The sequence below is a fragment of the Papio anubis genome, chromosome 6 (genome assembly GCF_008728515.1).
Source record: "Papio anubis isolate 15944 chromosome 6, Panubis1.0, whole genome shotgun sequence".
Taxonomy (NCBI): domain Eukaryota; kingdom Metazoa; phylum Chordata; class Mammalia; order Primates; family Cercopithecidae; genus Papio; species Papio anubis.
Genome location: NC_044981.1, coordinates 68,400,606 through 68,413,531, shown reverse-complemented (window position 1 = coordinate 68,413,531; position 12,926 = coordinate 68,400,606). Strand labels below are relative to the sequence as shown.

Sequence of the window (12,926 nt, the reverse complement as noted above, 5' to 3'; positions counted from 1 at the left end):
CTGCAAACCATTTATCTCTGTGCTGACAGCTACCAAATTTGTCCATATTCCAGATTGCTCTCCTGGATGTCAGATCCAGAGATCCACCTACCTGTTGGGCCCTGCTGTGACTGCTTGAACTCAACACTCGCAATAATGCACCATCTCCCCTCAAGCCAGCCTGTCTCACCATCCTTCAGATGTGCCATCCTTGATTCCTCCTGTTCTTTCCCTCCATCCTCTCCAATCAGTAAATATTCAAATCCTGTCTGAAATCCATCCTTCACTCTTCTCCATCGTGACTGCCCAGCTCAGGCCCCAGCAGATCCAGGTATTGTAATAATAGTTCTCTCTTTCCAATACATTCCTTATATTGCAATCAGAGTCATCTTTCCAAGTTTTCAAATGAAACACTGTATTAGTCTGTTCTTGCACTGCTATAAAGAAATACCTGAGACTGAAAAATTTATAAATAAAAGAGGTTTCTTTGGCTCATGGTTCTGCAGGCTCTGCAGGAAGCATGACTGGGGAGGCCTCAGGAAACCTACAACCATGGCGGAAGGCAAAAGGGAAGCAGGCTTCTTATGTGGCCAGAGCAGCAGGAAGAGAGAGAGAAGCGGGAGGGAGGTGCTACCCACTTTTAAACCACCAATCTCATGAAAACTCACTTGCTATTATGAGAAGAGCAAGGGGGAAATCCGCCCCCATGATCCAATCACCTCCCACCAGGCTCCTCCTTCGACACTGGGGATTACAGTTTGACACGAGATTTGGGCAAGGACACAGATCCAAACCATATCATGCACGGATCTGATAAAGTCATTTCTGTACTTAGAATCCTCCACATTCCTGTTCATTCTTAGGGTTCCTCCTCCTCCCTTCAGCCATACTCTCCTCATCCTTGTCCTCCACCTTCAACTGTCACCCATACTTTCTAATGCCACCTTCACTTCTGCTTCTTTGCAATTGCAGTGTTCTCTGCCCATCCTCTATCACCCTCCTTAGTAACCTGGCTAGTTCCTACATATCTACCAGATTTCTTCTTTTCCTTCTTTTAGAGTCTTCCCAAATGCTACCTTCCCCAAAAGTGCCCATATAGGTTGGCCTAAACCGTCCTGGACTTCTGTCATTGTAGTAATATGCTGCTCTGCATTGTAATCGACTCTACTTTTCTGGTAGCTCCTCACAACTCTCAGCAGGGATCCATCTTTCTTGTTAACGTTTATCTCTGTGCCTGGTGCACAGTTGAAACTCAAGAGCTATTTTTCAGATGCATGCACTGAACCCCTGGGAAGAGCTTTAAGAGTCTCTAATGAGGCTTCGACAAGGGTCAGGGAGGCAGAGGGAAGAGCTAACTTCTTCCTTTCATTGTCCTGTTGCTTCTTCAGAGGGTGCCTGGGAAGGCCGCAAGCTCACCTTGAGGAGAAAAGAGGTGAGATTTACTTGGAACATTGACTCATGGTTGCTCTTCATGGGTGAAAAAATTGCTCTTCCAGGCCAGGCACAGTGATTCATGCCTGTAATTCCAGCACTTTGGGAAGCCGAAGTGGCGGGTCACCTTAGGTCGAGAGTTCGAGACCAGCCTGACCAACATGGAGAAACCCTGTTTCTACTAAAAATACAAAATTAGCTGGGCGTGGTGGCGCATGTCTGCAATCCCAGGTACTCGAGAGGCTAAGGCAGGAGAATTGCTTGAACCTGGGAGGTGGAGGTTGTGGTGAGCCAAGATCGTGCCATTGCACTCCAGCCTGGGCAACAAGAGCAAAACTCTGTCTCAAAAAAAAAAAAAAAAAAAAAAATTGCTCTTCCAGCTCTGAGTAATTTCTCAGCCCAGGTGGTGGGAAGGTAACTTCAAAGGGAAAATGGCAAGTGCTTCCAGGTGAAGGAGATGCAAGCAGGTGAGGCTGTATATGTTTTGGAAGATGGGAGTATCCTTCAGAAGAGGCAACAAAGTGCTCCTCTCATGTGACTCATCATGGAAGCGGGTGGAGCTCAGAAAGGAAAAGGCTGACCCAGAGCAGAGGATGGGCAGTGGAGGCAGCATGCTGGAAGGCATAAGGAGTCCAGACAACTCAAGGGTAATAATATTAGCATCTACATAGTGCTGACCGTGTATACTGTTCTAAGTGCTTTCCAAATGTTTATTCATTTATTAATTCCTTACTACAACCCTATGAAGTTGATACCATTACCATCTCCAGTTTGCCAATGAGGAAACAGAAGCTTGAAGAGGGAGCGTGAGTTGCTCAAGGGTGTAGAGAGGCTGTCCTGTTTCTTGGACTACTTCTCCCTAGCAGCTTCAGGGAGGGTGGGAGGAGGGGATAGAATTAGCCAATGGTACCAGTATAAAGTCGGGCTTCAGCTTCAACTAAAGACTTCTTTGAGTTTTCACCCTGGACCTTATTCATGTATTTATTTGATTCTCTAAAACGCTAGTCTGGCCTGGGAAAGAAAAGGATGCATAAAGTGAAACATAGCAGGCATGACCATTATTGCATGGAGATAGTAAGAGACAGTAAGAGCAAGACACAATCGATAGTTTCTTGGTCATTTCTCTTCAAAATAATGAGTAATCTGCATCAGTGGTTTTGTTGATATTCACAAAAAGAACAGGTTGTACGGTATTTTGATTCAGTTCTTGACAACTGACAGAAAACATGGTTGTATAAAACAAACTGACAGGAAAACAACTGTCACTGAGGTTCTTATTAAGAGTGGCCTTAAAAGTGTGGTCTGAGGACCAGAGCAGCTTCACCAACCATTGGGTACCAATCCGTGAAGAGATTAGTGCTTAGAAACTTTTAATAGCAATTTGACAGGGTAATTTTATATCTGTTGAAATAGTTTTAAAAATTGAAAAAAAAAGAGTAACCTTGATTCTAGATGTAGTAATTCTATGAAAACAATACTGGTAAGAAGCAGGTAAGCTTTGCACTGCACTGTTTTAACAAAGCTCTTTCCCCCAAATGGTGAATCCTTTACACAGTACTTATATGTTGCGTTGGTGTGCATATCTGATAAATTACCTGCCAGTTCAGTACATAAATACAATTTCTGTTATATTTCAAAAAGTTATTATTCTGGGGCTCTTCCATAAATATGCAGGTGTATATGACTTTCAAATATTTGTTATTTTAGTATCATTCATTTTTTTTTTTTTTCCTTTAGAGACAGGTTTTTACCGTGTTGCCCAGACTGGTCTTGAATTCCTGAGCTAAAGTGATCTGCCCAACTCAGCCTCCCAAACTGCTGGGTTTATAGGTATGAGTCACCATGCCTGGCCTGTTATTTCAAATTTAAAAAGATATATTAATTTTTGTGTAAAATTTTGCCCAAGATTCATATATTTGTATGTAATGACTACAAAGCCAAGTACTAGCATGAAAGGGAATAGTCCGTTACCTTCAGATAGTCCCAGTTAGCCAGATGCTTGACACTGTGAAGGAACATATCTAGGTAATTTATGGGCTATAGTTTTAAGACAGTGATAGAAAAACAGGTGATCTACTATGAAATAGGTATAAGTGAGTGTGTAGAATCCTCTAGAGTCTATCCATTTGTTTGTTTACTTTCCTGCTAATTTTATCTTTCCATTTAGGAACTAATTTCTATGAGTGGATAAAAAGAAACTTAACATTGTTTGAACTGAATCACTAAAATATGGGGCTTTTGTTAAAAATAAGTACAATCTTCACTCCTAGAGGTGAGTTTCAAAACACATTTCCAGCAAATTTTTGCATTTCCCTGAAATGATATTTTGAGAAAAATCTATGATAATTCTGGAAGAAATATACAAAACTAAGTTTTCTTCTGAGTAAAAGACATAGTTTGGAAATAGTCTAAGAATAGTCATTCTTTACTATGTACCATAAACAGTGACATTATTTATTTTTTAAAAAGTGTCAGAGTGCATTTGGATAATAGAATTCAGACAAGTTCAAAGAGTGTCCTTAATTGTCTCTAAAAATGGCAGATGTTTAATAAATATTGATAACTGAAAATAAGAACTCTTACTTTGCTCTTTGTGAAGATAGTAATATTATTTTCCATATTGTCATCCTTGCAGTGGAATACATATTTTTTGTTACACATTTTAATTTGGCTGTTAGGAAAAACTACTATTGCAAGAGTTACTGAAATACAAAAGGCATATTTAAATATTCATATTAAACATTCTAACAATTAAAAAATAACAAGAAAAATGCCCAAAGTTACTATTTTAGAGATGAATAATGGATGTTTCACACTTGCAATCAGTGATATACATATACATACTGCTTCAGGGGAGCTGCAAGAGGTGGGCAGGTTCTGGCAAAAAACCCTCCGGCAACTGCTGTTGAACTTATTAACATAATTAAACTCCTTAGGAAAAGAACCCTTCTGCATAAGATTTAGGACTTATACCTGCAAACTTCTTTTTAGAACTGCTAATTGTATTGGTTGGTTTTTAAATTAAGTATCTTTAGAAATTAAGTACACCATGAATAAAAAATTTTCAATTAGGTTATTAAGCTATTGGGTGTAGCTATTAGGTTTTTACAGAATCTGTTAATTTAATTGTATTTTCTTTATTTTATTTTTATTTTTCAGACAGAGTCTTGTTCTGTCTTCTAGGGTGAAGCGCAGTGGCGCCATCTCGGCTCACTGCAGCCTCCGCCTCCTGGGTTCAAGCGACATAATCTGTTAATTTGAAATGGAATTTAGAAGTGATGAAAAACCACAAAGCAGAATCAGGATATGGAGGAGAAAAACATCTCCCTCAGGTATCACAACGCAGCAAGCAGAAAACATCAGGAATCCACAAAAAGATAGACATGTAAATAGTAAAGTTCCATTAAAAATAAGAACCAAGAAAGAATTCTGAAAAGCAAAGGAATTCTGCAAAGGACGTCACAAAAATCAGTCGAGTTTCAAGAAGAATAACCAAGTAAATCTTAAGCCATTGCTAAAGTGCTTAGCTAGCAGAATAAACCTATTTCATTTTCTTTCTTGCAGCTCACAATCCATTTTATAGGTTGTAAAGCAAAAGCAGAAAGCTTCAGAAGGTCTTGGGAAATGACATAAACTGGGTTAAGTATGACTTTTAGGAAGCCTAATCTGCTCTCACTAGATAAGATTTTCCATACTTGCTGCAAGTCAGATTAATTCCTGGACTGAATTGCCCCACCTTCACTTTAGGGTCTTTTATGGATATACTCAACACATGAAAAATTTCAAGGTGACTTCTAGACCAGTAATGTTCAATAGAATTTTCTGTGACAAGGGAAATGTTTTGTTTCTTTGTCTAATGAAGTAGCCACTGGCCACCTGTGGCTATTGACCAGTTGAAATATGAATGGTGCGACTGATCAACTGAATTTTAAAATGTATTTCATTTTAATTAATTCAAATTTAAATAGCCTCAGTAGCCTCAAGTAGCCAGTGGCTATCATATTGGACAGTGCAGTTCTAAATCCTCTCTATCCCTTTAACTGAAGGCTTCAGACAACATTTCACTACATATTCTCGGTTATCCGGGCGTATACATCACCCAAGGCTTCTAGGTTCACCAGAGATAGGGTCACTGTATAATTGGTTGTCCAAACAGGGATACTTTGAGAAAGATGGGAGCATTATTAACACTAATGATGAGACTAGAGGCACAATCTGGGACTGTCCAGGCCAAATAGGAAGGTGTAATCTCTTCACCCATAGGGTTTGTGACTTGAGGGTTCCATTGAGAAGTAATTGGACTTCACTTTTTTTTTTTTAGTCTGCTGCTACAGATAGTGTTTAAACATGTTCTGGAGTTTCATCACACCATGATTTTCTTTGCCCCCACAAACATTTATGAAAATCTTTAGAACTCATTTCTGCTTTCCCAGTGACTCTCAACTATAGAGTAAATAAATGTCTAACATGATGCCAAATGACCAACTAAAAACAGAAATAAGTAATCAATCATACTAATATTCAAGATTAGACCAAACATGTGAATAGCTAAATTGGTTTGGATATTTTATTTTATTTTATTTTTTGGAGACAGAATCCTGTTCTGTTGCCCAGGCTGGAGTGCACTGGCATGATTTCAGCTCACTGCAACCTCCACCTCCCGGGTTCAAGCAATTCTCCTGCCTCAGCCTCCCAAGTATGTGGGATTACAGGTGCCCGCCACCACACCCAGCTAATTTTTGTATTTTTAGTAGAGATGGGGTTTCACCATGTTGGCCAGGCTTATCTCAAACTCCTGACCTCAAGTGATCTGCCCCCCTCAGCCTCCCATAGTGCTGGGATTACAGGCATGAGGCACCGCACCTGGCCTGGTTTGGATATTTTGAACTTTCTTCTAGTTTTTCACCAACAGGCAGAGGTATTTCTTTTTTTTGCAATATAGTTACTCAGCATTCCCTGACATATACAAATTCTCCCAAAAGGATTAAACTGGGCCAGCTGAGCATGCAGCAGTTAATATAGTCCAGATCTTGATTGTGTGTGTGTGTGTGTGCACATGCACGCGCCTGTCTGTGTGTGTGTGTGTGTGGTGGGAAAGGTCATGGAAAATGTAAATTTAAGTTGCTAGGTATACTCTCTTAGCTCTCTGCCACCAGTAGAGGAAGCAAATTAAGATCAGCCTTTAACAATTACATTTCGGATAATAAGACTAAGTCACTGCAAAATACTTTTAGGTTTCCCATTTTCAGAACTTAACCCATTTTGAAATAACCTACAAGGCCTTTTCTTTGATATACAATTCTGTACAGAATATAGATTGGAGCAAGTCATAAAAATAATTTAAAAATTCAATTGCATCAATAAACTATATGTCCTTAAAGCAGTAAATACACATGACAAGCCAAGACTCGTGTAATCTCTCAAACATGACCTGGCTTTTCAAATCCCACCCACGTTTTATAACTCTGTGTTGAACACAGCAGAGTTTTCTATTAAGAAACAAATATTTCACAATTCAATAGGCATATGGATGAATAGGAAAAGGGAAAGTGTTTATTCCAGGACATTTACCTGCAGAAAAAGAATTTAGCAACATCGTAATTCAATTAATCATAAGTATGTCTCTGAATCACTTTGTTCAGGATTTCACCAACCTGATAGCTCGAATGACAGTTTTAAGTGGTGGGGTGAGGTCTTCCACTGATACATCACACTGGCATCCTTTTTCATCATATACATCATCAGTGCCAAGGGCTGTGTCAGCTGCAAGAGAATATTGCCAGTTAAATACCACCACCATCCGCAATTTGAAACGTGTTGCTGAATTTTTCTCACGTGGAAATGGCGGGATACTCACACACTAAGCTGATAAACCAAGATATGTATAAGGTCAGCCAATTGTCTTGTCAATATTTTTCTTTCTTGTTTTTCTACAGCCTCCCCAGTTTTAAATATGAATACTTTTCTGAACTGTTTTCTACGGGCAAGATGAAGCTATTGACACATTATCTTTCCAGTACTGGTGATGGATTTGTGTGGATCTACCTAGGCTCTTTTGCCCAGTTCCTTGGAAACTAACAGCCAGTTTTTAAATGACAGCTGTCTGGAGTTACAGAAATAGTCTTTGGACTTGTAACTAACTGGCCTGTATATAGCAAGCTCACATCCCATGACATTGACCCCATTAGCCTTATGCCCTGAACAAGTAAGCTAAGTAGCCAGAGCCAAGAATGCTGACTACTTATTAGTTACTGGATACAAGCGGCCAGGAAAGAGCTTACTTCAGATCATACAGCCAAAGCGGAGAGCAGATTTTCAGACTGGATAAAAAATCAGTTTTTCATAAACGAAGGAAATTTACTTTTGGGTTAACTGCAAGTGTTTGGGGAAGGGAGCAGGGTTATATTAAATGCCAAATTATTATGAATTTGTAAAACAAATAAGGAATAAGCTCATTTCATTGCATTTCTGTTTACAGTAACAAAACATTGGCATGAAGTTAAAATTCCTCTGATGGGGGATAGGTTAAATGAATATTGGTAGGTTTATATAATGGAATATTCGACAACTTTAAAAAATGATGTTGAAGTCTAATGATTGGGAAAGTGTCACAATATATTGTTAAAGAAAAAAACTCTACATATCTGAAATTAAGAATGATTTTATTGTTTTTGCTTGCCTGTATTTTCTAACATTTCTCCAGTGAACATGTGTTATTGTGGTAATACAAAGTAAATAAAGTAATAAAAATGCTCTCATGAAAGAGGAGTTATGTGGCCTCCAAATACCCCCCTTTTTTTTTTTTGAGACAAAGTCTTGTTTTGTCGCCCAGGCTGGAGTGTAGTGGTACGATCTTGGCTCACTGTACCCTCCACCTATTGGGTTCAAGCAATTCTCATGCCTCAGCCTCCAAGCAACTGGGATTACAGGCCCACACCACCACACTCAGCCAATTTTTGTGTTTTTAGTAGAGACAGGGTTTCACCATGTTGACCAGGCTAGTCTCAAACTACTGGCCTCAAGTGATCCGTCTGCCTTAGCCTCCCTAATTGCTGGGATTACAGGGGTGAGCCATCGTGCCTGGCCTACAAATACCATTTTTATATGGTCCAATCCTCTCTAAATGTTGACATACACTAGAGGATGAATACTACTTTGTGTTGCCTTTGCTCTGTGCAGTGTTCATTTGCTAAGTCATGAAGGGAAAGACTTTGCCATGGGCTGTCCTGGTTGGGCTCCAAATTTTGAAAGGCTATTGGAGGTTCATTCATTGAGGCAGTGCTTATATTTGTAATGCCGTTTGTGTGTCATTTACATCAATGAATATTTACAGTGTGTTTATGCAGTTTACTTTTGTGCTGTAATGCCGGTGGTGGTGGGGGAAGAGATGATGAGATACATGTAGACACATGGATCTTCACAGCTCTTCTTCAAGGTCCCTTTGGCTTTCTTGCCCTCAAGCCTAGTAGGGGAGAGATGAAATTACTACCTCACAATAATGATACTAATAGTGTTATTTTTCTAAATTTGTCTTCCTGTATTCATATGTTGAAACTTAATCACCAGTGTGATAGTATTAAGATGTGGGAACTTTAGGAGGTGATTCATTTATGAGGGTGGAGCCCTCATGAATGGGATTAGTGACCTTATAGAAGGGCTGGAGTGAACTAGGTAGGCCCTCCTGCCCTCTGGTCTTCCTACCATGTGAGGACATAACGTTTGTCCCTTATGGGAGACTCAGTAGCAAGGTGCCATTTTGAACTTCCAACCTCCAGAACTGTGAGAAATAAATTTCTAGTCTTTGTAAGTTAACCAGTCTCAGGCATTTTGTTATAGCAGTGCAAATAGACTAAGACAAATAGCAATCACTCATTGAAATTTACACCAGGTACTTAGGTGCAGCTTCTGCATATATTAGTTTTCATACGTAGAGCAACTTTACAAGTTGTTAGTGGTATTATGACCAATTTTCAGATGCAGAAATTAAGGCTTGGAGAGGGTAAGTACCTCATCTGAGGCCATGAAGGTGGCAAGTGGAGCTAGTAAGTTGCAAAGGATGACATTAGAATTCAGTTCCCTGAGGCTCCAAAGCCCATGCCCTTTGCATTGCATTACTCAGTGTCAGAATGAGTTTGGGGTTAAATTGTGACTACAACATGTCAGGAGAGACAGGGCAAAGAGCTCACTACACGTGCGTGTTACCTGATGTGCATAGCTTGCTCTCATCAGATATGTGTTTTCTCCAGAGAAGTTTGCCCCAGTTGGAATGAGAGTACATTGATTAACTCTGTGTTTGACAGTTGGTTCGGACTCAGTGATGACCTTCAGGGTAGCCCAGTTTGCTGGATTGACCACCCACACAACACAGTCTTTTTAGCCCATAAACATCATGACCATGGTTTGACGACATTCTTTCCAGGAATTGTTCGTGGTTTCTTCTGATTTTATTTAACCTGCTCTTAGTTGCTGTAGTAGGATGAATAGAGTTACCCCAAGATTTATGTCCACGTGGAACATTGGAATATGACCTTAGTTGGAATAAAGGTCTTGCACATGTAATTAATGTAAGGTTCAAAATGAGATGACACTGGATTGGGGGTACTCTAAATGCAGCAAAAATGTCTTTATGAAACAGAAAAGGAAAAGACACAGGGACACAGAGAAAATGGAAGCAGAGACTGGAGTGATGCATCTACAAGCCAAGGAATACCAGAGATTGTTGGCCACCACCAGTCATTAGGAGAGAGGCAGGGGATGGTTTCTCCTGCAGAGCTTCCAGAAGGAAGCAACCATAATGATCCCATGATTTCATAGACTTCTGGACTCCTGTACTGTGAGATAATACATTTCTGTGCTTTCAAGTCACCTGATTTGTGGTAATTGGGGATGGCAGCCCAAGGAAATGAATACAGCTGGGGAAACTTTCCTTCATGGCCTCCAATTCTTTACTCCAGGACAATAATGATGATGATAGTAATAAGAGTTTTTTTTTTTTTTTTTTTAGAGAAATCTAATTATGTGCCAAGAACTTTAATTAATTGTATCAAAACCCCATGAAGTGTGTTTTACTATTACCTCTTGTTTTATAGATTATGAAAGTGAGGAACAGAAGGCTAAGGAACTTGCTGAAGGGCACTTGGAGAATAAATGACAGAATGAGAACTTAAACCCCAGCAGTTGGGTTCTGGAGCTGTCTGACCCTGAACCTCACCTCTGACTGCTTCCAGATTTGCCCTTCTTGTATCTCTGTCTCTTTTTTTTTTTTTTTTTTTTTTTGAGATGGCGTCTTGCTCTGTCGCCCAGACTGGAGTGTAGTGGCACAATCTCGGCTCTGTGCAACCTCTGCCTACTGGGTTCAAGCAATTCTCCTGCCTCCTGAGTAGCTGGGATTACAGGTGCCCACCACCATACCTGGCTTATTTTTAAATATTTAGTAGAAACGGGGTTTTACCATGTTGGCTAGTCTGGTCTCAAACTCCTGACCTCAGGTGATCTGCCGGCCTTGGCCTCCCAAAGTGCTGGGATTACAGGTGTGAACCACCACACCCAGCTGCCCTTCTTGTATCTCTTATTGGTATCTGGGTTCCCATCTCCCCCCGCATCACATTTTCTTTCACATGGCTGGTGCACTTGGCATGGTGTGGATCCCATAAAATCCAGAGATTTGATTTTGAGCAATGTGGTCACCATGGCCATGTGCTGGGCCAGGCCACACCCAAAGGAGCCTTGGAAATATACAGACTCTGGAACTTCAAGGGGTGTGTGTAAGGGATGGGGAGAGGTCAGGTGGAATAGAGGACTCATATACAGACTGGGTGGCTGACAAAACTGAAGCCACCAGCCATCATTACGGAGCCCTGGGAGATGCCCAGATGTTAGCTCTCCAAAGGAAATATTGAATAACAAACTTTATCAAGAGTCCCAGTACATCTGAGCATGGTGGCTCATTCCTTTAATCCCAGCACTTTGGGAGGCTGGGGCAGGAGGATTGCTTAAGGCCAGGAGTTTGATACCAGCCTGGGCAACCCCGTCTCTACAGATAATAATATTAATAAAAATAAAAAAAGCTAGGCATGGTGGTGTGTGTGCCTGTAGTCATTCAAGCTACTCAGGAGGCTAAAGAGGGAGAATAGCTTCAGACCAGGAGTTCAAGGGTGCAGTTAGCTATGATTGTACTACTTCACTCCAGCCTGGGCAACAGAGTGAGACCCAGTCTCTTTAAAAAAAAAAAAGATTGTCAGTACAGAATTCACAAGAGTATTTTATGCTGTCCTTCAAAATAGAGGCATATGACTGCTTTCCCTCATCTGAATCTGAATGAGAGGTACTTCTATCTTAGTCTCTTCCCATATCTCAGGAAGCTGGGGAACACTGTAGTGGTTACAAGACAGATCCTGCAAGCCTATATTATAACTTCCGTATTTGAAAACACAATATAACCAGCCATAACATGATAATGCAGGTCCAAATAATGAAATAGCATAAAATACAGAGTCCTTTAATTTTGAAGTTAATGGAAAACTTTCTTTCAGCAGATGTGTACAGTCACAATAAGCACAAAAGTAAAGATAGTGAAACTATATTGTTCACACATAAATGAACCTGAGAACATCCCAAATGATTACAAGACATTACCTCCCAGCCTAATGTTGCACTCCCCATCAACATCCTGTACCCCAGTAAGAGACTCATCCTGTTTAGGAACAGGGCTGGACAGAGGATGAGAGTCAGTCATCAATTACATTATAGTCAAATGCATCTGATTGTGCAGTTTTATATAGCACTTTATAATTTGATTGCTTAAGCCGTAAATTAAACACTCAATCCTGCTTTTTTTTTGGGTAGGTGTAGTCAGAGCAAATGAATAGGAAATATATCTTTGCTGGCATGTGTTGAGGCAGGAGTGAATTAGGGAATTTTTTTTTCTTGCTTCAAAGCTACAAAGATGAGCAAGATGCCGTCTTTCTGCTTCATAAGTACACCAAGTCCTCACTTAATGCCTTCGGTAGGTTCTTGGAAATTGTGACTTTAAGTGAAATCATGTATAATGAAAACGATTTTACCACAGCTATGTGATCTAAACAAGAGTTAAAGTCCTATGGCATATTTCTGGTCACAAAAACATCACCAATTTCTACATAAAGACACAAAACACAATGTTAAACACTGAAACAAATGTGAGCTACATATACATTTAAGAAATATTAATAAAAACAAGTAAGATAATTATTTACCTAATTTTTGGTGAATCTGAGTGACAGTGGTCATGGTGGGGGAGGTTAAATCAAAGAATAAATGATTGCCAAGCGAAAATTAGAAGGGGCACCTCCTACCACTATACAGTTAAAAAACAAGAGCGAATATTGGTGGGCTTGCTGGGTGTTTTCCTACTGCATCAGTTGTTGTGTATTTGTATGATTATTGTATGCTATTTATTTACTTATTTATTTATTTTATTTTTGAGACAGAGTCTTGCTCTTTAGCCCAGGCTGGAGTGAAGTGGTGCGATCTTGGCT

The 12,926-nt window shown here is 40.0% G+C and overlaps 1 protein-coding gene across 6 annotated transcripts in view; it reads right to left on the bottom strand.

Annotated features, from left to right (window-relative positions):
• The window catches only part of KCNQ5 (potassium voltage-gated channel subfamily Q member 5), a 564,981-nt gene that overhangs the window by 22,148 nt on the left and 529,907 nt on the right, over positions 1–12,926 (bottom strand). For all 6 annotated transcript variants that reach the window (XM_017958019.3, XM_017958018.3, XM_017958020.3 and 3 more), the window contains one exon: positions 7,065–7,173. In XM_017958019.3, the coding sequence (XP_017813508.2) occupies positions 7,065–7,173 (109 nt within the window). The remainder of the gene's footprint in view (positions 1–7,064; positions 7,174–12,926) is intronic.